The 27431-nt window shown below is 48.6% G+C and overlaps 1 protein-coding gene across 2 annotated transcripts in view; it reads left to right on the forward strand.

Moving 5' to 3' along the window:
- The first annotated feature begins 12386 nt into the window (after positions 1-12386).
- Positions 12387-27431, forward strand: part of Sez6 (seizure related 6 homolog) — a 48498-nt gene continuing 33453 nt past the window's right edge. The window contains exon 1 of one of the 2 annotated variants that reach the window (XM_042692634.1): positions 12387-12679. In XM_042692634.1, coding sequence (XP_042548568.1) covers positions 12625-12679 — 55 coding nt within the window. In that variant the 5' untranslated portion in view covers positions 12387-12624. The remainder of the gene's footprint in view (positions 12680-27431) is intronic. The other variant, XM_042692641.1, reaches the window with a different exon arrangement.

The raw sequence follows: 27431 nt of genomic DNA on the forward strand, positions 1-27431 counted from the left end.
ATCTACCTTAGAGGTTGAAATAGGAATTAATGCTATGCAAGAGCCTGGCCCAGAATAGGTCCAGAAGAAGATGATGTATATGTATATATATGATTGGACATCACAGTTCACCTGAACTAGAGCCTGAGCCTCCACAACCTGGACTTCTCACAACATGGCTGGTCCTCAAAGCAAGGAGCCTCCAGCTCCTTGGCTGCTCTGAACTGAGGAGCACTCCTGGGTATCCATATGAAGGAGATCAGGAAGTGGAGGTGTGGCTCAAGTGGTAGAGTACTAGCTTTGAGCAGAAAAGCCAAGCAAGAGTACAAGCCCCTGAATTCAAACCCCCACCCACACAAAGCCTGGCACCAGCAGTAATCCTAGCTATTCAAGAAGCTGATATCTAAAGATCACAATTAGAAGTTAAGTGGAGACTCTATCTCCAATTAGCCACCAGAAAGCCAGAAATAGAGGTGTGATTCAACTGGTAGAACACCAGCCTTGAGCAAAAAAGACAAGCAAGAGTACCTGAGCCCTGAGTTTAAGCTCTAGAAGTAACACACACACACACACACACAGAATAGTGACCCTTCCTGGGGAAGCAGCTATCCCTACGGTCTAGCCTTGAGATGCCCCTCTCTAGTTCTAGACACCCACAGGTGAACTCATGTGTCCTGAAAGCTGAGCATGGACAGAAACTGTGGCAAGTACAGAAAACAGCCTCTTTCAAGGCTGAGCAGAAATGCCCCTCTGTGCTGTGCACCCCTGCCACCAGGCTGTGCTGTGCATTTACAGGGTCTCATTTCACCCTAAGCAACCCTCCGAGAGCAATATGTTTGCTCTCTTCATATTTGTAGACAAACTGAAGTCCAGAGAGATATGGAGACGTATTCGAAGGCAAACAGCTAGGAAGCAACAAAGGCAAAATTTGAACACTGCTCTAAGCAGAGTTCTTCTATTCCTCACACTGCAACTCATAGCTGCAAGTTTTGATGAAGGACGTGCAAGGATACGCAAACAAACACCCATAGGCTAAGAACTGCGGAGACAGGAAAAAAAATGAATATAACACGCATTTATTAAGTACCTAATACTACAGGTTATCTGGCCAAACACATTTCTGAAAGGCAAATGGCACCATTTTCCTTTCCAGGTAAAGCAGTGCCTCTGAAATGTACCCAAGGTAAGTATAAGACTGCGATGACGAATTTAGGCTTGGCTTTGAAGCCTAACCCTACTTAAGACACTCCTCAGCTTCTTGGAGAACAGTCTCTCTCCCTGCCCCCTCTGTTTTTTAAGCAATTTTGCTCTACTAAATCACTAGCATGGCCTCAATGCAGGTCCTCAGAGCAGTGGATGGTCCTCCCCCACCCCCATCCGCACTCCTCATCAGGTTGCTCTGCCCCTTCCTCAGTAGATGATTTCTATCTCCTTGTGTACCCTCCTTCTCTCCTCTAGGCCATTTTCTGGACCTGCAGATTCTGTGCCTTTAAGGATTGGTGACACAATCAGTTGCCATAGAGACCACTGTGATGTCACAAGCAGAGGACAAGTTAGTCTAGGAGAAGGGGGGGGTGACAGAACAGACAGCAAGAACTGAGAACCACTTGGGATTTCTGTCCTAGATTCCTCCTCAGAAGAGGAAGAGGTTAGAGGCAGATCTGAAGCTGGTGCCTTAGGGATCATGATGGAGATCATGACCTGACTAAGTTCTCCTGCCACTTCACCTGACCTCTCCCCTAGAACTGCAATGCCTCTGAGACCCAAGGAAAGGATGTGTGGAAAGGGCTAGATACCAGGAAGATCTGGCTAGATCTCCCCAGAGAGGATGATGTATCATTCCCCTGGCCTCAGCAAATGTGTACCATGGGAGACCCTTGTCCTAAAGTGTTTCTAGAGTCTTGTAGAAAAGAGCCATGCTATATCACATATATTGGGATTCTATCTCCTCCACACCCTGATCATGGGCACTTTCTAGGTGCTGTGCCTCTCCAGAAGCCAGCTCAAGTCCTAGCACCCTCAAGGTGCTCAATAAATGTTCCCTTATTCAGTAAACAAATGAGTGAGAGATAAGAAATGCCCTGAGTAGATGGTTGATAACAGATGAGGGAAAAGATAGGCAGATGGCTGGGCTGGTGAGGAGCCTAGATAGCATGCACAACCCCTCAGCATTGGAGTCCTATGCCTGCTGCCTCTCCATCACATCCTACACCACATGCCCGTGCTCTGCCACCAGCCACATTGACCACCGCTATTCTGCCTACCACACACAGACATGCTCTCCCTGTGCAGTGGAATGCACTTCTCTTCTCCCCACTTCCCTCCCTCTCTCTTTCATTTATGAACTCTAGGCCTGGGCACTGTCCCTCAGCTCTTCAGCTCAAGGCGAATGCTCTATCACTTGAGCCACAGCACCACTTCTGGTTTTCTTGTGGTTTATTGGAGACAAGAGTCTCAGGGACTTTCCTGCCTGGGCTGGCTTTGAACTGCGATCCTCAGATCTCAGCCTCCTGAGTAGCTAGGATTACAGGGGTGAGCCACCAGCAGCACCCAGCTCTTCCTTTCTCTTATCTTGGCCGTGTGTGTGTGTGTGTGTGTGTGTGCGCGCGCGCGTGCACGCGCACACGTGTGCGCCAGGACTCTACCACTTGAGCCACAGCCCGACTTCTGTTTTGTTTTTTTTGTTTGTTTGAGTTTTTTATGGTTAATTGGAGATTAAAAAGTCTCACAGACTTTCCTGCCTGGGCTAGCTTCCAACTGTGATCCTCAGATATCAGCCTCTGAATAGCTAGTATTACAGGCATGAGCCACTGGTGCTGGCTTTCCTTTGGCTTCTTATATAATCACTATCTCATCAAGAAGCCTTAAAATGCCCTCGTGGGCCTCACCAAAGATCCCTGGAGACTTATCTAATAAGCACCTACTGTGTGCTGTTTTGCATGAAGTCTGTGGTATTGTACTGTCTCCCACCCCAGACTTTGATCTCTCTGTCCCCAGAGGAACAGATTGGGCTTTTACTCATTTTTGGATTCCCTAAGCCAAATGCTGGGTTCTAATTAAATATCTACCAAATCAATAAATTAATAAGTAACCAACCCTCTCTGACACGTGTCACACTCTTCAGGGGCCTCCTTCCAGGGACTGAAGGCTAAAGAACTTCGAGTCTCAGGCCCCCTGCTGGTAAGTCCCAGGCTGAAACCAGAGGTCCAATGAATCTGTGATCATCCCTCCTCTCATCTGCTCCTATAAAAAGCCCACTGGCATCTCTGCCTTTCCGATCTGTTTTAATAGTTTGTTGTGGTTGCCCTCATGTCCTTACATGTACAATGAAGACAACAATATTGTGCCAACCTCAGAGTATTGTTGTGAGGATGTAGTCTAATTCCCTGGTTTAATGCCCTCTAACAGCAAATAACAAATGGCACGATTTTATTTTATTTTATTTTGTGTGCTGGTCTTGAGGCTTGGATTCAGGACCTGGGCACTGCCCCTGAGAGTTTTTGCTCAAGGCTAATGCTCTACTACTTGACCCACAGCTCCACTTCTCTTGGAGGTTAATTGGAGATAAGAGACTCAGGGTCTTTCTTGCCCAAGCTGGCTTCAAACCAGTATCTTCAGTTCTCAGCATCCTAAGTAGCTAGATTATAGGCATGAGCCACCAGTGCCTGGCAGATTATTATTTTTAAAAGTCAGTAAAAGTCCACTGAACTCAGAGGCAGACTTTCTTTAAGATGAGGAGCATACAGAAGTTCTGTAAATTTACTCCAATGCATGTGGCAATCTTTCTAAAGAAAATATACACAAGGCCCTTATGTAAAATGTGAATCAGTTGTAAGGCCACCTTTTATGTAATTGCAAACCTTTTGTGCTTGAGTTTGCTCAAGATGGAAAAAAAAAAACAAAAATAAAAACAAAACAGTTATCCTCTTGGGCATAAAAAGAAGAACTTTTTTTTTTTTTTAATTTGGTTGTGGGGCTTGAACTCAGGGGCCTGGGCGCTGTCCCTGAGCCTCTTTGTGCTCAAGGCTAGTGCTCTACTACAGGCCACTTCCAGTTTGGGGGTGGTTAATTGAAGATAAGAGTCTCATGGGGACTTTTCTACCCAGGCCAGCTTTCAACCACAATCCCCAGATCTCAGTCTCCTGATAGTTAGGATTACAGGCATGAACCACAGGCATCTGGCTCTATATTAGCTTTGAGTAGCAATCCTCAGATCTCAGCCTTCAGATTAGCTGGGTTTACAAATACAAACCACAATACAAGCCTGTCTTTTGCTTTCTTCTTCCTCTTCCTCCTCCTCCTCTTCTTCCTCCTCCTCTTCTTCTTGTTCTTGTTCTTCTCCTCCTCCTCCTCCCCTTCCTCCTCCTCCTCCTTCTAGAAAGGGGAATATTCTTTTTTTTTTTTTTTAATTTTATTTTATTTTATTTGAGAACATACTGTACGGAGGGGTTACAATTACATGGGCAGGATAATGCATACATTTCTTACCAAGCATTGCAGCCTCCTCCTTTGTTTACCCTTCACCTCCCTTCCCAGCCTCCCCCCTCCCCCCCACCCAATCATACCCCCCTTCCCCCCCCCACCGACATTGTAAAGCTGGTTTTGACATGACATTTTGTACTTCTCATTGTTGCAATAGGTCCACCTGAATCCTTAAACGACTTGTTTGTCCCCGTCTCCTCCACATGTTATACTGACATCAAATATAGTGAAAGCTGGGGTTACACTGTGGGGGAGGGACATACAAAGCAACAAAGAAATAATCTTATAAATGCATTAGAAACACATGCATGAAAGAAACAAAAACATTAAAATACATATTTGAGGGTTCGTTTTCCTAACATCACATTCTCTGACTTTTTCCGCTTGACTCATACCTATACTAGATATTGCAAATAAGGGAAACCATGGGACCTATGTTTCTTTGGGCCTGGCTTACTTCACTTAATATAATTTTTTCCAAGCCTTTCCATTTCCTAACAAATGGGGAAATGTCATTCTTTCTGATGGAGGCATAGAATTCCATTGTGTATATATACCACATTTTCTTGATCCATTCATCTACTGAGGGGCATCTGGGTTGGTTCCATATCTTAGCTATGGTAAATAATGCTGCAATAAACATAGTTGTGCTGGTAGCTTTAGTGTGGCCTTGTTTGTGATCATTTGGGTAAATGCCCAAAAGTGGGATTGCTGGGTCGTTGGGGAACTCTATGTGGAGTCTTTTGAGGAACCTCCATACTGCTTTCCAAAGTGGTTGAACAAGTTTACATTCCCACCAACAATGAAGTAAGGTTCCTTTCTGTCCACATCCCCTCCAGCATCTGTTGTTGTTAGAGTTCTTGATTTTTGCCATTCTAACTGGAGTGAGGTGATATCTCAATGTTGTTTTGATTTGCATTTCTTTTATGGCTAGGGATGTTGAACATTTCTTCATGTGTCTATTGGCCATCCTTCTTTCTTCTTCAGAGAAGCTTCTCTTTAAGTGAAAGGGGAATATTCTTTTGCCCTTAGCTGATCTAGGATGAGTGTTGTCAGGGTCAGGGATGTGAGGTTGGTCTGGCTAAGGTATTTGTCCATTCCTCCCACCTCCTGCCCTATTTGCAGAGGTGAATCTAACTAGACCTATTGTTTTTTGGGGTTTTGTTTTGTTTTGTTTTGTTTTGCCAGTCCTGACTTGAACTCAGGGCCTGGGCACTATCCCTGAGATTCTATTTTTGCTCAAGCTAACACTATCACTTGAACCATGGTACCACTTCCAGCTTTTTCTGTTTATATGGTACTGAGGAATCGAGCCCAGGGCTTTATGCACGCTAGGCAAGCTCTCTACCACTAAGCCATATTCCCAGCCTGGACCTATGATTCTATTGGATGGAAGGATTCTCCTTGACCAAAGGAGACCAGTTTGGTGTCGATGGTGCCTCCTCCTTGCATGTTCTATGCAATAAATATTCTGCTCTGTTGAGCAAGGCTCTGGGTCAGGACACCTAGTCAAGAAGCCAGTGGAGCATTCTAGCTGGTTCCACAGAAAGAACTAAGATACCTTGGGGATCACCTCAGCTAGTCTGGCTCACTTACCTCCACCTCTAGTTCACTGTAATCCCCAGATGCCTCCCTACCATGGTAGCCCACAAGATACACCCAGTGCTTCTTCCCCTATTTCCTTCCTTCCTCCCTTCTTTCCTTCCTTCCTTCTTTCCTTACTTTCTTACCTCCCTCCTTTCTCTCTCTCACTCTCTCTCTCTCTCTTTCTTTCTTTCTTGGTGTCAGTTCTGGAGCTTGAACTCAACAATCTGGGCACTGTCTGTGAATTGTTTGATTCTCTCTCTCTCTCTCTCTCTCTCTCTCTCTCTCTCTCTCTCTCTGTCTCTCTCTCTTTCTCTCTCTCTCTCTCGGCTATCACTCTACCACTTGAGCCATAGATCCACTTCTGGATTTTTTTTTCAGGAGGGATGGTAGTTAATTGGAGATCAGAGTCTCCAGGATTTGCCTTTCTGAGTTGGCTTGAGCCACAATCCTTAGATCTCAGGTGCCTGAGTAGCTAGGATTACAGATGTGAGCCAACAGTGCCAGGCTTCTTCCCCCATTTCTTAAGGGCTCACCCCACCTGGTGGTCTACTCCTTCATCACATGGCCATCAACCTGATGCCAGACCTCAGCCATAGAGTGGCATCATAAACCCAATGCCTCCAGACAAGATGTATTTTATGTAAGTTCAAGTACTAGGACTATTGAGTTCAGAGGATTTTATTTCTAGAGCCTCTATATTTCTTTGGGATTATTACCTGTCTATATTCCCTCCTTCTCCTAGTTATTATGTTTGGACCCTTTCCAAGACAAGCTGCCTTGATTGCTTGGGGAGATGAAGGCTCCCAGCATCTTCCCATGGTGTTTCTGGGTCTGGCAAGGGTGCCCTTGGGGGACCCTTTCTTCTTCCTTCAGCATAACTCTGCAGCTAACCACACTGCCCAGGCAGCTTTGGCTTCCAGGACACTGGCTTCACTAAGAGACTCTTAAAGTCTCAGGAAACATGGAGGGAGTAGTGAAAGTAAAAACCTTATAGCCCCCCCCCAAACTGGGGAGAGCTATGCTCAGAGTAAGCCCCAAGGTACAAAGGGAAGGAGAAGGCCAGCTGTTCTCTTTCCTATACTGTGCCAACCTAGCCTGACACCAAATTAATAGCATTCAAATGAGATGCAAAGCATTATGCAAATATAGAGGAGAAGGCCACTCTTACCAGAGCTATGGACTGTTGGAAGACTAGTGCCTTAGCCTTTTGTGGAAGACCCCATGGGCTCCCTTCAGTTTCGGCTCTTGCACCTTCAGCACCAGCTAGTGGGAAGGATCCATGGAGACTGGCACAGCCCTCTGATTAACACTCACTTTGGCCTCGCCTCCTGGGCTGTCAGGTTTCCTATCTGAAATGATGCAGAGGAAGACACACAGGTAGCAGAGCCTCCCTGGATTCCCCACTCATCAGCAATGTATGCAAAGTAGCTGCAAGGTTTTTGCATCTATTTAACTGTCCATTAAAATAGCCCCATGCCCATCACCTCTGCACAGGCCCAGGCTTCAAAATTGCCAACCCCTGCTGCCTACAAGCACCATGTGGTTCCTGTGCCTGGTAATTGCTGTGGTGTTTGTTGAGCTGTATTTGCATTTGATTGTCATTTAACTTTCCATCTTTCTCCTTCAATCAAACCAGGGATTGGGCTTCTGCACTTGATTATTCGTTTTATTTTCAGCCCCTTGGTGGTTTTCAAAGAGTTTTCTTTATTAGTACCACAAACTTGAACCCTGGGACTTCTCCTTGCACGTGGGGAGGGGGGGGCAAACCCCTCCCACTTATCCCAGGACTCCTATGCGAAATAATCTAGTTCACAACATGTATCTCAAGTCCTATCCCTAGTCTGTGTGTTCCAGCACCTGCCTCGTTTCTGCCCAGCCAGTAGCATTAAACATTTATGGAGCTGTGGAGGATCAAAGGCCTCTGCTGGAGGTAGTGGGCAGGCTGGAGGCCTCAGTTTGGAGCTGGAAAGTAGCTCACATCAAACCACTTGCTCTGTTGTCTCCACATACCCTCAGCTTTTGCTCCAGCTGCTATGGTTCCACTTCTGGAGTGGGAGCAAATATCCAAATGCTAGGACTTTCTGTTTGTCAGGGTAAGGCTCTTTCCCTGCCCCTAAATTCAAAAGGTTGACTTCTGGTTACCCAGAAAGCCAAGCCTGGCATCCCCAACTATTCTAGATATTGCAAGGACTCGTGTTCTACACTAAGAGGTGAGTGAGGTGAGAGACTGCCCCTGAAATCTCTGGGGTAAGATGTCAACCCCTGTCTCTGTTTCCCTGAAATCTCAAAAAACCCCTTTGGCCCCACAAGAAGAAAAAAGAGCTCTTCTGCTTTGAAAGTTGTCTTGGAGGAGAGAGATTTTTCTCCTTGCTCAGAAATCGAGTATCATCCCAATGGAGACTTCAAAATAAATCACCAATGTGCCCGTGATCTTCCAAGCTGATTAATTACTTGGAAGTAGTGAAGTGCGGCTGGCTTTTCCAAGGTTGTGAGCTGGAGGTCTGACTCCACCTAGCCAGGGGGGTGAGGGTCTCTAGGATTGAAGCGCCCTTTCTCTCTCTAGCTTTCTAATCCAGCCACAGTATCCAAGACCCTCCACTTTGAGTCAGAAATGAACTCCACGGTTCCTACCATTTTCCATGCTAGAAAACCCCACCTTGATATCAGACGACCCTGTTTCAGTGAAAGTTTCTTCGTGATGCATTAAGTTCTTCAGAGTAGCACCTACATTTATGCTGTAGTCCTACAGTGCAAATGATCACAAAGCCTCCCATGTCCAGGCTCCAGCCTACTCCGCCCTTCTTCCTACTTTGCTGTAGGGTAGGGACTCTCTACTTTAGAATCAGTCTTCTCACTAACCCCCAACTACCTTGCATTTTCCTCTATCACATGGTCTTTGCATAAACCATGATCCCATTAACATAAAGCGTATATGACTTAGTTTTACCCATCTGCTGTGCGAAGCCTTCACTGGCCTGAAGCAACTGACCCTTCTCTGCCATCTCTTAGTTCTCATGTGGCACCCATGGTCTTCCCTGGGCTTTAGACACTTCTCACGCCCACCTCTTACAAGTATTTATTGAGCATCTACAATGTGCTGGTTACTGAACTCGGTTCAGTGGATGAGACAGACATAGTCCACACCTTCACAGATTTGACAACCAGTAGAGAAGACAATTAAGCAAATAGCTACAGACAAGGGAAGCCTAGGGTCTTCTGGGGGTAAGTGGGACAAAAATCTAGGTGGGAGATATAGATAACAGGAGCAACAAGACCCATGAGGGAAGCCTTGTATGTTCCTTCACTTTTAAGCATGTATAAGAATAGAGTATACTGTAAGTCTATATACAGCCAAACATCATCTTGGACATTTTATTGTCATTAGTTTGTGGGTGATGCCAAGGTCTAAGAAAAATGAGCCCCTTGTAGAACACGGAAAAAATGTATTTCACTTCTCCAGAGGCTTCTGCCTCAACCTCATGGAGAACCCATTACTTAAAAACCATATTGACCATCTTTAGGAAGGAAAGAAAACCTGGGTGTAATATTATTCCCATCATGCAATATGAACCCATCTTCTGATCTTAAGGTAGACTGCTATATTTTGGGACTTGTAGTCTCCAATACACCCCTGCCTAAATGCCTAGGTTAGTTCAGGTGACATGTTTTCTGGATAGCCCTACTCACTTTCCTTCTTTTTTTCCTTCCTTTCCACTTTTTTTTTTTTTGGGGGGGGGGTTGGTTGTGGGGCCTGAACTCTGGGTCTGTGCACTGTCCCTCAGCTCTTCAACTCAAGGCTAGCACTCTACCACTTGGACCACAGCACCACTTCCAGCTTTTTCTGCTTATGTAGTGCCGAGGAATTGAACCTAGGGCCTCATACATGCAAGGCAAGCACTCTACCACTGAGCAACCTTCCCAGCCCCTCTTCCTTCCTTTTTTTCCTTCCTTCCTTCCTTTCTTTCTTTTTTCTTTCTCTCTCTCTCCCTCCCTCCCTGCCTCCCTCCCTCCTTCTCTCTCTCTCTTTCTTTCTCCCTTCCTTCCTTCCTTTCTCCCTCCCTCCCTTCCTTCCTTCCTTTCTTCTTTCTTTCTTTCTTCCTTTCTTTCTTTCTTTCTTTCTTCTTGTATACCATCCTGGGACTTGAACGCAGGTCCTGAATCCTGTTCCTGAGCATTTTTGCTCAAGGTAGCAATCGGCCACTTCAGCCATAGCTACACCTCCAACTGTTTGTTGTTGTTGTTGTTGTTGTTGTTGTTTTAGATAAGAGTCCCATAGACTTTCTTGCCTGGGCTGGCTTCAAATTACAGTCCTCAAATCTCAGCCTTCTGAATAGCTAGGATTACAGGCATCACCTTCCTTCTTGTGGGTAGTTCCCAGCCCATCAAGGGTCCTGTTGCCAGGAGAATCAGGTGAGTCTGCCATTCTCCTCCAAATCACCACAAGTCATCCTCTAGATCATGGCTCAAAGACACACACACACACACACACACACACACACACACACACACACACACACACACGGCCCAAACTACTCAGTTCTGAGAATGCCAGAGATCTGGGAGAAGCTTAGGAATATCTTTAAGAAGGAAAAAAAGGAAACCTACAACCTTTGCTACTAGTATCCCCCAAACTTTCCTTAGCCACAGAATCTTCTATTTCTGTTTGTTATCTTCCTCTCCTTTCTTTCCTCTGCCCCTTCCTTCCTGCCTTCCCCACCCTCCCCCCACTTCTAATCCTTTTGTTGGATCCTTTTGGCTATCCTTCTGCTACTGCTCTGTTTTTCCTCAGCTTCTCATAACCACTGTTCAAAAATCCTCTTCCAACATCTCCCTTGGCTAATTCTCCACACCACCTGCCTGCTGCCTGGGATTCTTTACAGCAGTCGAAGTGGCTCCCCAGCGCCCATGAGAGAATCTAGAGAGAAACTGAGAAGCAGAGCTAATAGACTATGAGGACCATAAGGACCAAAAGATTCTCTGAGGAATGACACATAAGAACAGAAGTTTTGCCACTTATTTCCAGGATGAGGTCAAGAATAACATTAGGTAATAGCTGGATTCTGGGGCAAGTTCATGTGAAAAAGAACTAAACACAAAGCTGCCCTCCTTTCAGGGAGCTCAGGGGGTTCAGCCTTGCTCTTCCTATACAAGGAATATAGCATTGGCCCCATGAAAATGTCCTCGTGTCCTCTTTGAAGCTCTCCTAGTGAGTCCAACCATGGCTACCGGGTCTAAACAGCAGTCTCAAGTATGAGACTCCTGTGATTAACCTCTTCAGTCCCCTGTGACTCAGTGGGGTTTCTCAGTCTAAACAGAAACCTGGAAGCTTATTTTACCATGTCATTGAATGGTTTATCCTTTTGGCTACTCCCTTGGGCCTCCTTCTAATCAACCTCCGTCTAAATCAGCCCTAAATTTGATTCTTAGCACTGCAAAATAGTAGTAGTAGTATACACAAAAAAAATTAAAAATAAAATAATATAGCCTTGCATACACCTTGTCCCCACGCTTATCTCATTTTTCTCTACCTGTTCCAGGAGACTGAGCAAGCAGTGGCATAAAAAGGAGCTGTGAATCAAAGGGTGAAGTTGTACAGGGTATGTTATACACATATATGGAAATATAATGAAACCCCGTGTACAACTAATATACGCTAATAAAAATTAAAAAAAAAAAAGGATCCGTGCCAGCTGACTGTCACTGGGGCTACTCTGGTTCCACAGAAGGGACAAGGCAGGATCTGGAGATGCAAGGCTGCCCGGGGAACTAGAATGCTACCTCTAGCTCCTCACAGCTTAGCCAGTGTTGCCTCCTGCCAAGTGGAGAATGTCTCCCCAGGACACAAGTGCCATTGGCTTTTAACTATAATATCAGGATAATTAAGCTTTTCTGTGAGCACAGTTTGCTGCTGATGCAGCTGCCTGAAGCCCTGGCATTTATTGAGCGCAAAGTAATAATTTATTGTCCTTTGTACGTTCAAAAGCCATCTTCATTATCGGCCCAGGACGGATCTGTCACTAGGGCACGCGGTCCTCATCAGCTGCCTTACTCGTGGATGTCTTCCCAGGTCACCCTTAGCGTCCTCGGGTACCAGGATGGGGTGGGGAAAGGTGGAAAGCAGGTTGCCTTCGCTAATAGAAAACCGGGCTAGGACCTGCCACTTTGGTGGACTGCTAACCCGGGAGAGGGGTTGGCAGGCTAGGCTGGGCGTGGGCAGCGCTGAAGAGGGGAGGTTGTGTGCTCACTTGCGTAGGGCAGTCCTTACTCTGAGCCGGCGGTGGCCCCCCAAGCCTGTGATCCTGCCGCTGGGTCTCTGCGCCTTTACTTGAGATTTTACGGTAAGCCGCTCCTCCCGCGCCCCCGCCCCCAGCCCGCGCGGCGATCCCCGGCGCCGACGCCAGGCGCTGGCCGTGGTGCTGATTCTGTCAGGCGCTGGCGGCGCTGGCGGCGGCCCCGTTCCCTCTCCTCCTCGGGTCCCAGTTCTGCCGACCCCTCTCGTTCCCACGCCTCGCCGAGACCCCCCTGCCCTCCCTCCCGCCGCGGCCCCAACCCGGGGCGCGGCCCCAAGCCAGCACCATGCACCTCGCAGTTCTGCTGCTCCTGCCCTCGCTGCTGGCGCTCCCGGCTCACGGTAAGGGACCCCGGTGTCCAGCAACCGGACCGGGGCGGGGGCGGAGTCCCGGGGATAGGAAAGGAGGAACCGTCGCGGCTCCCAGCTTCGCGCGTCCGATGGTCCGGCCGGAGAACCACGTCCCGCCGACTGCGCCGCGCTGCCCCAGGCGCCGGCCGAATCGGGCGGGGCGCGGGTTCCGCCGGCGGGAAGCTGCCGTGGCTCCCGCCATTCGCGCCTGGCCGAGACCTCGCCTTTAATCATCTCCCCGGATCTAATGGGATTTCTCTGCTGCAATTCATCACGCCACCCACCCTCCTCCTCGTACACTCGCGCTCACCCGCGCGCTACCTCGCTCCACTCCAGGCGTCTTAGGGCGCCCGAGCGCACGCGGGGCGAGGGGTTGGGGTGGGGTGGGGGGCGCGGGGCGGTAAGTCGGGACAGTCCGGCGAGCGGCCCACCGGCCCGCCTCCCCAGCCCCAACCCCCACCCCGCCAAACTTCCCGCGACTTTGCCGCCCGATCCGGGGCCTCTTCCCCATCCTCACTGCGGACGAACTGGGCCGAGGGTGGCCGGACCCGTAGTTGGGACGTCGCTCACCTCCCTCCACCTGGTCACTGTCACGACAGAATCTAGAGCACCGTCCTGAGGATATTCTCGGGAACCTCGGGGCCCTCTTATCCAGGTCGTCGTTCTGCTCTGGGGCTGAAGCAGATGTAGTCCTGGGAGAGAGACTCTGTCCTCCCCAAAATCCTTTCCTTGCACACATGCCCATGTGCACACGCACATCCATCCCGAGAGCTCTGCCTCACCCCCGGGCCTGCTTTCCTGCTGGGTTCCCACCCACCCCATGGCTGCTGACTCTTCTCGGGAGGGCTGGCTTCCCACTCTGTGCTCCAGCCCCTCACCCCTCCCCAGCACGGGGTCGAATCCCCAACTTCATCGGTCTTGGTTCAAGGAAGCTTAACCTCGGCAGGAAGGAAGGGAGTTTCGGCGCAGAAGGAAGGTTTGAGAGTCTGACTGGACCTGTCCGTCCTCCGGCTCAAACAAGCTGCCTTCCAAAGCTTGATCCTTCCCTCGCTGAACTGGTGGGGTTGCGAAACTGCACTTGGAGTTGGGACCCGCCATCCCTCGCCATCTGGTTGCTAGGCCTGATGTGGACGGTGTAGAATAGGGTAGTTTTTAACCTTGGCGCTTGATCTTTTTCTCCACTGTGTTAGAAGTCAGGGCAGCACAGCTCTGGCTCCTGGACAGAACGGGTTCGGGTTTTGTTTGTTTGTTTGCTTGCTTGCTTGCTGGTTGTTTTTCCCTCTATGGCCCCATGGGCGTGGAAGCGCATCTCTGAGCCTCTTAGCTCTACTTACAAGCAAGTCCCCCCATCCTCACACAGCCACCTGGCAGCCCACACCGGGTCCTCCCGCCGCTGGGGAAACTTGGAACTGGTGAGATCACGTTGCGGGAAGAAGGAAGAATCCTGCAAGCCCCACCCCGGGGACATGATGGGGCCAGGAGAAGCCCATAGCCAACAATCCAGGATGTCCCTTTGATTTCAGGACATGGAGTCTGCCTATGTCCACACTCCAAACACCCTCCCTTCGCTGGGACATGGGGACTGGGTCCCCTGACAGATAGTCTGAGTCCTATGGGGGGGGGGGGGCAGTGTGAGTGTAACTGATGCCCTGTGTGTCTGGAGTAGCAGGTCTTAAGGTGTCTGTGCTTCAAGAGGTATGAATGTCGAGTGAGAACTCAGCAATGAGCAGGCGTGAGGCCACGGGGGTGTGGGTGCAGCCCCTGCCAGAGGATTTCCAGCCGATTGGAGTGAGCCTGCAGGTCTCCAATAGGAAATCTGGTGTGAATGAGAGTCCCTCCAACCCACCAACGGAGGTACCCACCACCCTGGAACTAGAACTCTATGTGTCCCCAGCTTTTGTCCATCTCTAACCTGTGAGGATATCCAGTGCGTATGGGTCTGCTGTCAAAGGTTTTGGAAGTTAGATATCCAACTGTTGGAGAAAATATTCATTTCCTTTCTTCAAAATTGAGGAGGAAGCCCAAATCTGCTGAAGATAGAGCCTGCACCCCTGCCCCAGCCGGTGGGCACAGTGAGCCCTCCCTCTTTAGCCACCATGCAAGGCCCCAGTTGATAGGGTATTGAGTCTTCTCACCCAGAGACAGTTCACTTGACCATCTTACTGACTTCAGCAAAGGAAAGCCTCCAGTTGCAAAAATCCTTTGAGCTTTTGCTGTCAGGGTGGTGCATCCTCACAGTCTTGCACACCTCAGAGCTTTGCGACTCAGGCTGCAGGATGCAACCAGGCGCAACCCAGAAACTGCAGGAGTCCTGGGAGGCAGAGGCCCTGGGGGCTGTGGAGATAGAGGGAAGCACTCCCCACCCCACAGGCTCACTCCCCTGTTCCCTTCTGCAATCTCCCTGGTGCAACTGGTCCCAGATGGAAGGGACACTGTGAACCAAGGGTGTCCTCCCAACATGGGACTGGACTGGGAAGATCTTACCACAGTGGGGAGAAGAAGGCAGTACAGGAGGGGCTGGGCCTGCCTGAGCCTGCTGTGTCAGTTTAATGATTTTTAATGAGCAATTACCTTTAGTCGGTCTCCTAATTTCTGAATATCAATAAAGTTAATTAAACTCTGCGTGTGTGAATGTAGCCTGGGGAGATTGTGAAGGTAGAAGCCTCTGATACAGGAGTGAGATTAGGTCTCCAGGGGTGGAGACTGCTTCAGTGGCTGTGTGACCTTGGACCCTCAGCAACACCTCTCTGAGCCTGAAAGTATATCCTGGAAGAGGGGGACTGGAAATGGCAAGTCTCAGTTACTTAATGGACCAGAAACTGGAGAGGAGTGTAAGAGGTAAGGCCGATAGGAGGAAGGAGAGAAAGAGAAAGAGGACTTGGCTTTCAGGATTCCCACTGCTGTAAGGGTTAACAAACCAGGACTGCTTTAACCTTAAATGGCAATTGCTGCTTCCTGGCTGATTCTCTCTCTGTTGATGCTGGCTTCTGACAAGCACATTCCTGAGTCTGGGGCTGCGTGCAGACGCCACCCTTATTTTCTGTTCCTTTGCTTGGTACTTCAGGGCTAGGGACAATGACCCTGTGGAGATAGGCTGGATTCCACCAAGAGTTCCAGAGGTGGATGTGTAGAACCAGAGGCCCCCTGGGCTTCTGAGGGGACTGGAAGATCCAGAGACTGCTATGGAGAGGAGAGGAATGTCTGAACTGGCTTTTGGTACCTGTCCCTCATGGGCCTAAGCACATCAAGCTTGGTAGGCCCTGGCGGCCATCCCGGCCTCCTCAGCAGGGTGGCAGCTTAAAATGCCTTGGGGATGCTGTAGGGGCACTAATAAGGAGCAAGAAGACACAGGAATTGGGCTTAATTAGAAACTAAATTTCTATGCTCCCTCCTCCCACTTGGTTGCCTGAATATGAAGGTATATCAGAAAGCCTCTTTATCCCCTCCCTCTATCCAGCCTCAAGCCCTCCAGCCTCTCCCCACCCTTGTCCTTACTTCTCAAGCCCATCTGCCAGGCTGGGCTTAGTTCAGGAATCCTACTCCCCCAACCCAACAGAGCTATCAGTATTTCATCCTCCGAACTGGAAAGAGGGCCCAGAAATGATCTGTAGACAAGGGTAACTATAATGAGGGTGTTTAAGAGTCCAGCCTTCCATGTAGCTTTACAGGTGCTTACCTCTCTCTGAACCTCCCGTCTCAGGAACCATCATTGTAAGATTACACCAAATTCATGGTTGCCAAACCTAGGAACATGTCAGGGCCTCAAAGTATTTGCCAAGTCATGCAGATTTCTGGGTTCCCAGCTTAATGGCCTCTCAGGAAATGGGATGCTAGGTCCTATAAGTAAGAGATCCCTGAAAAAGGCAATGCTACCAGCTCAGGTCTGAAGCTGGGAGGTAGACAGTAGGTATTAGGAGGTCTTCAAGACCAATTCCTACAGGAAGCAACAATGTCAGAAAGATGACTAATAATACAGTCAGGCCAAAGAAATTTTAGCACCAATTCCACAAACTAGCCAAGTTCTCAACAGCTCCTGGGATCTTGCCATTCGATCTGCCTGAAATTCTTTTCTCTGTCTGGACTAACCTACCTCATGCTGGCCCATTCTACCTCATGTTTCCAAGCATTGGCTTATTTAGCACTTCCATCTTTTTTTTTGGCATACATTTATAGGGTATCTATTATTCTAAGGTATCTCAGGGGAAACCTCACCTGTCATCCAGCCTGGTTCAAGAGATGCTGCTGTACACCCCTATCCCGTGGCTTCTCCCATCAAGGTACCCATCTTGTTGGGTCGTAAACCTTTGCCTGGTTGCTTGATGTACTTCCCAACAGCAAGATTTAACTCAGAAAAGAAGACACTAAGTCTGTTTTCTCATTTCACATATCTTGGGCAGCTCTAGAATGTCTATTTGGGAGAAACTTAGGGTCAGCTGCCTGATTGGAATGGAGAAGTGGGCCCATAGCAGCTGGGATTCATCTTGAAGCTGAGTTTGCGTAGCAAGCACACTATTTTTATATAGATGTTAGGATTTTTTTTTCTTTCCTAACACTTGGCCAATTATCCTGACTGTAAATTATAGCCTTTACTTAGTTTTTTCCTTCTACAAATTAAGCTGTCATGCCATCAGCCTGAGGTGGGTTGGGGGTAGGGTACTGAGGGCCATTCTTTACGGGGTAAAGCCTTTCCTCTCATTCCTTAGTGCCATCACTGCTTGTGTCCCCAGTGGCACAGAGCCTAGGACATGGAATACATTAAATGCATGTTAATAAATTGTGCAGGTGGAAATCAGAAGAGTTACGCTCAGGGTCCTGACTTCTTGATCTACCTACCATCCTACTAGGTTAGATGGAAGTCTTGCATAAAATTAAGGACTGAAAAAAGGGAAGAACAATTCCCTGTCATCTGACTTCATCCATTTCAGCTTCAGAAACTCTGGAGGATGGGACAAACATGAAATTTCAGGGGCATCTCTGATTAGATATGGCCTTGAATGAAAAGAAGGGGGAGGTGGGAAGCAAGGAATAATCTAGACCACGAAAATTCAGGCCCAAGAACCTTCTCAATTCTTAAAAAAGCAAGCCTTGCTGGGTGCCAGTGGCTCAGGCCTGTAATCCTAGCTGCTCAGGAGACTGAGATCTGAGAATTGCAGTTTGAAGCCAGAGGAAAACAGAAAAATCCATGAGACTCTTATCTCCAATTCACCACCAAAAAAGCTAGAAGTAGAGCTGTGGCTCAAGTGGTAGAGTGCTAGTCTTGAGCAAAAAAAGCTCAGGGACAGTGCCTGGGCCCTGAATTCACACACACACACACACACACACACACGCGCACACACACACACACACACACACACACACACACACACACACACACACAAGCCCTAACAGTATTGCCACTCCACTATTTGCGCATTTGTTCATGCATTTGTCCAAAGTCTCCCAGGATCCCATGCTTCACCAGTTAAGCCTTTCACATTTTTCTGTTTGGTACTCACAGTAAGAGGTTTGTAATCCCACTTTATAGATGGGAAAACTGAGTTTTGGACAAGTTAAGTTACTTATCTTGGCTGCACAGCCAACAAGTGGTAAGGATATTTGAAAATGCCTTCCTCTTTTACAAAGGCTGGCGTGAGCTAGCACTGTCTCTTGTCTTCTAGTCTAGGGTAATACAGGCAGATGGGAATCCAGGAGACTATCACTATCCAAGCAATAATAATAGTAGTAACAATATTCTCTACTAAGTGTTTCATATATATATTAGCTCATTTAGTGCTCCTATCATTTCCATGAGATAGAAGCTATTCCAGCCTTTTATAGACCAAGTTCAGGTTCATATTGCCAGGCAGATTCAAGACATAAACAGCTCTTAACTTTCTTCTGGCACATTTTGGGTCATAACAGTTGCATCTCTGCTTATGTCTACTCTCAGTCCTTAATGCTCAGGTTACAGACATTTCATTTTTACCCTGTCCTTAGTAGCAAAGGAATAAAATATGTTAGCCCAGAGGTCAGTGGCTCTGGATTACTCTCCTACCTTTAGAGGCCTTAGTGAATGACAGGACCAATCTAACTTGTCCTGGCGTCTTGGGCTCCCCCTCCTCCCTCAGCCTCTATTGAGGCCCAGTCCCCTAGTGGGAAGGCCCATGCCTGCCCCAGCTTCCTTCCACCTTGCCTACCTGCTGCCCAGCTGCCAGCCTTAGGAGGAGAGGATCGATGCTGCAGCCGCAGGCAGAGTGTTGTTGGCCATTGATTGTTGAGATTTCTCGAGGGTTTGGGAGCAAACAAACCCGCTGCTTCTCCAACAACAATCCGAGTCTCAGGCTGCAGAGTCTGAAGCCTTGCTGGCAGGCAGTCTGGCAAGAAGGGAGGGGGTGAGAAGGGAGGTCCTGGCTGGGCCTAGTAAGAGCAAGTGGCTCTGCCAGGAGATGAGCAGGGATTGAGTAGCATGAGAAAGGAGGGCAGTGGAGAGATGCAGTGAGGATGCTACAGTGAATCCTAAAGCCTGTGCAAGCTTTGTTTGGTCCAATCTCTATAGTTTTACTCAGCTATTTTCCATACTTGGAATGTCATTCTGGGTCCTTCTGTTTATTTCAATGTTCCCAGCTCCCCTTTTCCTGATCACCCAGACCAGATGGCTCTCCTGTAAACAGCCAATACAGCATTAAGATCTTAGCATGTGGGTTCTTCACCCATTCATTCATTCTCCATTCAATAACCCTCTAATCACCTATCAGGTGCTTTGAAAACCAAAAATACACTAGCTTGATCTTAAGAAACTTAGTTTGGGGGCTAGGAAGGTGGCTCAGTGGTAGAGTGCTTGCCTTGTATGAAGGAGGCCCTGGGTTCGATTGCTCCAAACCACATAAGCAGAAAAAGCCAGAAGTGGTGCTGTAGCTCAAATAGTAGAGTGCTAACCTTGAGCTGAAGAGCTGAGGGACAGTGCCCAGGCCTAGAGTTCAGGCACCAGGACCAACAAAAGAAGAAAGAAAGAAAGGAAGGAAGGAAGGAAGGAAGAAAACAAAGAAGGAAGGAAGGAAGGAAGAAAGGAAGGAAGGAAGGAAGAAAGAAAGAAAGAAAGAAGGAAAGCTGCATTCTTTGTTTGGGTTTTTTATTTGTTTTGTTGTTGTTGTTTTTTGCCAGTCCTAGGTTTTGCCCCTGAACTTTTCTGCTTAAGGCTAGCTATCTACCACTTGAGTCACAGCTACACTTCTGACAACTTTTTTGATGTTTAATTGGAGATAAGAGTCTCATAGACTTTCCTGCCCAGGCTGGCTTCGAACTGAGATCCTCAGATCTCAGCCACCTGAATAGCTAGGATTACAGGCATGAGCCTCTGGCGCCAGGCAGGGGCTTCATTTTTTAGTTATTTATTTATTTTTTGGTCAGTTGTGGGGCTTGAACTCTGGGCCTTGGCACTGTCCCTCAGTTCTTCAGCTTAAGGTGAGCACTCTACCACTTGAGCCACAGTACCACTTCTGGTTTTCTGAGTCGTTTATTGGAGATAAGAGTCTCACAGAGGGGCTGGGAAGGTGGCTCAGTGGTAGAGTGCTTGCCTTGCATGCGTGAAGCCCTGGGTTCGATTCTTCAGCACCACATAAGCATAAAGAAAAAAGCTGGAAGTGGCGCTGTGGCTCAAATGGTAGAGCGCTAGCCTTGAGCTGAAGAGCTGAGGGACAGCACCCAGGCCCAGAGTTCAGGCCCCAAGACTGACTGGACCCCCCCAAAAAAATAAAGAGTCTCATAGAGTTTCCTGCTTAGGCTGGCTTTGAACCTGGATCCTCAGATCCCAGCCTCCTGAGTAGCTAGGATTACAGGTATGAGCCACCGACGCCCAGCCAGGAGCTTCATTTTTTAATAAACAACCCGAGACCAGAGACCCTCTTATTTTAATTGATGAGATGTCAAATAACACCCACCTGAACTAATTTCCCTGGCCTTCAGAGAGAGGAGACTCTTCTCGGATTTTTCTGGACTTTAGTTTCTCATCTCTGCTGAGTCGGGTGGAAAGAGCAGAGCTAGTACAGGGTCCTTCCAACCTGCCCCCAAACCAAATGTGTGTACAATCCAACCAATAGATCTCTACTACCCCAGCACTTGGCCAGAATCTCAGCACCCTGGCATTAACTGCAGCATGAGGGTATACCACCTCTCACTCTCTCCTCCCATGAGCACCTCTGTTCACCCTCAGGCCCCTTCTTCTAACTAGTCATCAGGCTAAGAGAGCAGAATTTAGTGAGAGGGACCTATGGAAAAGAAGAGAAACCCTCTAGAACCGGAGCCTACCACCCTCCAACCCCCAACATCTGCATGTTCTTTTTCTCCTCTTTGTTTGCTGGCTCCTAGATAAAGATACTGAAGGAGACCCTGCCCCTTCCCGCTCCCAGCCCAGATTCCTCCTCCCCTCCCCTAGCTCCTTCCTGCTCCCTCCTCCTCCCTCCCAGTTTAGCAGCTGATCACCAGCTCCTTTGTCCCCCCAGGCAGCCACCTGCTGAGTATCTGGCCTGGGTCCCACAACCAGCAGGTGCCCAGGGACTCCCAGAGCCTGGGTGGGGGTAGCAGGCAGTGTGAGGAGCCAAGTTGTCTCTGGGGAGGAGGGGCAAGTCCCTAAAGGAAGAACATGAATAGCAGAGCACTGGTCAGGGAACCAAGATGTCAAGGTTTAAGACCAGCCCAAGCTCTTGATGACTGAATGACCTTGGTTAAGTTTTGTCACCTCTGTGTGCTTCAGTTTCCTTGGGATTTGATGGTGCCTGTTTCTGTCCCACCTCTTTTATGAACAGCATCAGGATCCTAGGAAATTAGAGGGGCTAGTAACTTGGACAAGACCAGAACAACTTGAGGAGAAAAGAGGCCTCCAGAGGAGCTATCAGGCACTAGGAGGCCCATTTGTCAGGTAGTCAGTTGGAAAGGCTGGACCATATGCCTCAGTTTTCCAGGGATGAACTGTTGACAGGGATCAGAGATAAGCATCAGCCCTACCGTATCTGAACAGGAAGGTAAGACCATAACTATAGGGAGGAAGAAAAGTTGAAGTTAGGGTGCTTCTAAGGGTCTTCATCTGGCACACCGCTCTGACGGACGTTGTCTTAGACATCATTTACATCCAGCAAGAAGGTGTGGTAGTGATTTGAAACATCTGGTCCAGCAGCTGGCGGTCTCCTGCCATGAAGTCCTCTTTTGTGTCTGGTAATAGAAACTGGAGGAAACAGAGCCATGTTTTGATGATCAAAGAGCCCCTAACATCTCCAGACACAGGTATGAAGGAAGAATCAAGCAAGGCATGTTCAAAAGAAGTCATTGGCACATTTATTTACCCAGCTCTTCTCTTCCTCTTTCCCTTACCCATCTCCTGGCAGAGCCCTACCAGCCCTACTAGATCTAGTCACCTTTCTCCATTCCTCTTTACCTTCAGTCCAGGCCAAGAAAAGACTTGTTGCTCAGCTTGGGATGGGATTCCTCAGCACCCCTGGCAATGGTTAGTGCCATAATTCCGTGTCCTGCTGTACCTGCACCCCTCATATTGCCTCAGGTGGCCGCTGGTCCTTCCCTGCTCTGGGCTTTAAAAAGCAGAAACTAAAGGGGACAGAAGAAAAGAATTTAGCTTTTTCAGCTACAGGTGTCCACATACACAGCTCACAAGGTCCCTAGAGGTCGGAGGAGGGAATAGGCCTGAGAGCTTGAGGACTAAGCATCTGGGGCCATCTGATATTCCTTGGGATCTGAAAAGAACCCATGCAGGTAGCCATGACTGTCTATATCTCTTCCTGGCTTATCTGTCTCACCTTGGGTGTCTGTGCCCTCTGTCTCTGCACCCTGGGACTATGGCTTGAGTGTAAGCACAGCAAACCCTAGCTCTGGCCTTCTCTCCTCCCTGCAACTCACTCTATTCTCTGTATTCCTAATCTCAGGCTCCACTGACCCCTCAAGGAGACTCATAACTGGAGCTGCTGTTGCTATTTTTAGCTGCTCTGTACCCATTCCCTACCTCACTCAGGCTTGCTGGGGAAGTAGAAGCACAGGCCAGCCCTGAGGAGTCAAGCTGGGGTGCTGAAGCCCCCTCACTCAGTCTCACAAGGCCATGAAGACAAAGAGAGTTTAGGCAAGTTCACAGATGCAGGCCCACACCCCAGAGAAGGTTAAGCTCAATTGTACCTTTCTGGGGCTGAAAGAAGATCCCAGACTTCCCTCTCTGCACCCAAGGACAGAGGTCAGGGGACTCTCCAGTGCCTTCTCCTTAGGCCATTAGGAGGTCAGGCAGGAGTGCCTTCCATAAAAGCCAAGAAAGGCAAAGACAGGCTCAAAAGGTGAGGAAACAGAGGAGGACATCAGATGAAGTCACACATCTAGGGGCCTTCATCGTTGCTCTTTCACTTGGCAGATGGGTCATAAGCAATTCCTATAGCTCACTTTTGCCCAAGGCCATCATTAAAGTCCATTACCCTCTAGCCCCTTGGGCTCACCCCTATCACTACTCTAGCTCCCTTGGAAACTGGTTCAAATAATTTAGAGGTATCTGAACCAAGGTACTAAAGAGAAAGGCAGTCTAATCTCCAATATGGGTGTTCCCATATTGGCTAAGGTTGCTTTGCTCTCAGATGACTCCTGTTCAGGGTCCTCCCCCTACCTCTGCCCTATTGTCTGTCTCTTAAGCTCAGCAGGGTCAGGATGCCCAGGGTCTACCTCCCAGGCCCAACTAGATCACCTCATACAGGTTAAGTTCAACTCTCTGACAGGACTTCCTTAATGTGGGATGGGGAGAAGTCATCGGATGGCATAGGTAAATGGCAACCAGAACCTGCACAGCAGGTACTCAGAAATACCTGGCTCTCTGGGTCTCCACCACATCCCTGACTGTACCCCTGCATAGCAGGCACACATGTGGACCAAAAAATGTCATTTGCCTTGGGAGCTGGGAAGGTGGCTCAGTGGTAGAGCACTTGCCTTGCATGCTCAAGGCCCTGGGTTCGATTCCTCAGCACCACATAAGAAAAAAGCCGGAAGTGGCGCTGTGGCTCAAGTGGTAGAGTGCTAGCCTTGAGCTGAAGAGCTGAGGGACAGCGCCCAGGCCCAGAGTTCAGGCCCCACGACCGGACCCCAAAAAAAAAATGTCATTTGCCAGCTGGGCACCAGTGGCTCACACCTGTAATCCTAGCTACTCAGGAGGCTGAGATCTGAGGATCAAGATTTGAAGCCAGCCCAGGCAGCAAAGTCTGTGAAACTCTTATCTCCAGTAGGTACAAAAAAAGCCAGAATGGCTGGGAATGTGGCTCAGTGGTAGAGTGCTTGCCTAGCCTGCCTGAAACCCTGAGTTCAATTCCTCAGTACCACATAAACAACACATACACACTAATGTTATACATCTACATACATTTTTTTTTTTTTTTTTGGATCCGGTCGTGGGGCCTGAACTCTGGGCCTGGGCGCTGTCCCTCAGCTCTTCAGTTCAAAGCTAGCACTCTACTACTTGAACCACAGCGCCACTTCAGGCTTTTTTCTTTTTGCTTATGTGGTGCTGAGGAATCAAACCCAGGGCCTCAGGCATGCAAGGCAAGCGCTCTATAACTGAGCCACCTTCCCAGCCCCTACATACATATTTTTTTTGGTTGGTCATGGGACTTGAACTCAGGGCCTGGGTGCTGTCCCTGAGATTTTCTGGTCAAGGATAGTGTTCTTCCACTTGAGCCACAGCCCCACTTTCAGTTTTTTATGTTCGTGAAGTGCTGAGAAATTGAACCCAGGGCTTCATGCATGCTAGGCAAACACTCCACACTAAGCCACATTCCTAGCCCTACCCACATATTCTTGTATACACATATGCATACACACATACATATACACTCACATTTGCATACACATACATGCATACTTACACATACACACATACATGTACACATACATATGCATATGTATACATTCCCTAAGATATGCACACACAGCCTAGACTTCCAGTGATCAGCAACTCTGATCAGCAGATGAAAATGAAGAGATGAGCTTCAGAGCACACAGCAGGAAAGTGTTCTTTTACTATGATGAGGCCCCCTCCACTCCCATCCCGGCACACTAGGAAGTTCCATCCATCCTTAGGTATGGGCATCACTAAAAGAGAGGTTGTAACTGTCTCGCCCATCCAAAGACTCTCTTAAAAGTCAGGAACTAAGCCAGACACTGGTGACTCACACCTGCAATCCCAGCTTCTAGGAAGGCTGAGATCTGGGAATTGCAGTATGAGGCTAGCCCAGGCAAGAAAGTCCATGAAACTCTTATCTCCAATTAACTACCAAAAAAGCTGGAAATAGAGCTGTGGCTCAAGTGGAAAAGCAAAGTCTAAGCAAAGGATCTTAGAGACAGTACCCCAAGCCCTGAGTTCAAGCCCCAGGACCAGCACAAATACGCGCGCGCGCACACACACACACACACACACACACACACACATCAGAACTAACTAAATACTATGGATAAAAACCAGACAGGTGAGCTAGGCACCAGTGGCTCATGCCTGTAATCCTAGCTACTCAGGAGGCTAAGATCTGAGGATTGCAGTTCAAAGCCAGCCAAGGCAGGAAAGTAGTCCATGAGACTATTATCTCTAATTAACCAACAGAAAACAGGAAGTAGCACTGTGGCTCAAGTGGTAGTGTGCTAGCCTTGAGCTGAAGAGCTCAGAGACAGTGCCCAGGCCCAGAGTTCAAGCCCCATAATGGAATAAATACATAAATAAATAAAACAGACAGGCCCAGAGCCAGTGAGACAAGCCACCCAAGACCACATAGACTGTCAGTGGCAGAGCTACCTCTACTCTAGAGCCAGGGCTCTGGTAAGGCCTCACCTTTATCAGAGTTCTTCAGATTCCATAGCTTATAAATGCTCCCAAGTAAGGAGTAGCCAGATCCCACCAGGCATGAAGGATCAGGATAGCCTGGTCCCTTTGTCTGATGCCCATGGCATCTCGGAACTACCAAGTTGTTGATTCAACTCAGAGGTAGACACACATTCTGGGAATGGCCTTAATAAAGGTGGCTTTTGGACTTCAGGGCAGGGTGGAGAGAAGGCAGAGGTCCGGAGATGCTGATCTGTGACCTAGAAAGGGTCTGCTCTCTATTCACAGCATCTATTGTCCTGTCTTGCTGGGTCGGTGACTAGGAGGGGTCTAGAGCTGGGCAACAGGCAGAAAATAGAGGGGATGAATTATTTATCACTAAATTAACCGTGTCACCCAACTTCACCTCTGACAAGGCTGAGCTGGCCATGCTACTGGCTCCAGGGAGAGTGAGTTGCTGCTTCTGCAGCCTTCCTCATCCCTGCTGACATTTCCAAGGTTTGCCATTCAGAGAAATACGGTCTTTGCTTGCTGAAAGTGATGTTGGATGCTAGCTGGTGCTGGGGGATGGTTGTAACCTGAGCACCCAACCAGGGCCCGGTGCCTATGCACACTCTCACCACACTGGCACCTTAGAAACAGCAGGTGGCTCCTCTGTTTTCTGAATACCATAACAGGTAGGAAAAGGGATCTGAGGTAGAAAATGGAACCGATTGACAGGAACCTAAAGAGATTAGGAAGCTCAGAACCCATTTCCATGCTTCCCGAGACCCCTGCTCTGGCCACAGTAGTGGGAGGTGGCATAAAACAGGGTGGGATACTGTAGAACAGGCTGGTAGGGAGGTGATGCCAAGGGAGCCTGCCTGCTCTTACGACCCCTTCCAGCTCATTCCATGAGTTGGGGCCAACCTCTACTGCATCTCAGGCTCCCAGTTCCTGTGCCACCTGCCCAACCCCAGAAACAGTGGGCAGGCAGAATTAGGGCCTCCAGATTCCTAAGGCTAGCAGGCAAACAGGAGGGGGGAACACCGGGCTGCAGGGGAAGGTGTCGAGCACAGCAGGTGACGCTGTAGCAGAGGCCTCATTAATCACCTCTCTCCAGCCCCCAGCTCTGCAGTAGCAAGACCATATTAGATTTTAAATTGGAAAGTAGAGAATGTGGCAGTTAGCAGGGAGCTCCCTCTACCCTGGGCCCTTGTCACAGCCTCAAAGGAGGAAGGGACAGAGGGGTGAAAAGGACTGGCCCAACTGCAGCCCATAATAATCTCCTCCTCTTCACTTACATACTAAGAGCCAGAGGGGCTGACCACCAGCCTTGGGAAGGAGTCAGGTTAGGGGACAGAATGAAAATGAGGAGACACAGCAGCCATGTTGGGAGAAGTGCATCCCTTCCTCTGGGGACTAGGCCCTTTCTGGGCTTGAGATTCTAGAATATGACATCTGTGAACAAGGGTAAATGGTAATGATATGTGGTCCATGAATGTGTTTGGACCTCTATTATATGCATGCGCGTGCACGCACACACACACAAATACACATACAGCTCAAACAAAACACAAATCAGCCACCAATGCAGTAGAAATGTTGATCTGAGGCTATGGACCAAACAGACCCAGTTCAAAACCTTTCTTGCCACTCTGCCTCTCAGACTCAATTTCCTTGAATGTAAAATATAAAATATAGACTATAAAATATTGATTCTCAGCAAAAAGGGCAGCCAGACACTCAAGGTGGAAGAGGCTCCTTAGGAGGAAGGTACCTGGCCTACAAGGCATACTCTTGACATGTGAGTACTCTTCCCTGGTCCCGAGGCTGAGCAGCTGCTAGAGGACTGACTACCCTAGGAGCCCAGGGGGTAGTAGTCATGCCAGATACCTTGCCCTCTGCTACTGACTGGGCAGTGAGAAGGGCAAATCAGTAGAGCAG

Source organism: Dipodomys spectabilis, unplaced genomic scaffold (assembly GCF_019054845.1).
Source record: "Dipodomys spectabilis isolate Male_0828 unplaced genomic scaffold, ASM1905484v1 ptg000004l, whole genome shotgun sequence".
Taxonomy (NCBI): Eukaryota; Metazoa; Chordata; class Mammalia; order Rodentia; family Heteromyidae; genus Dipodomys; species Dipodomys spectabilis.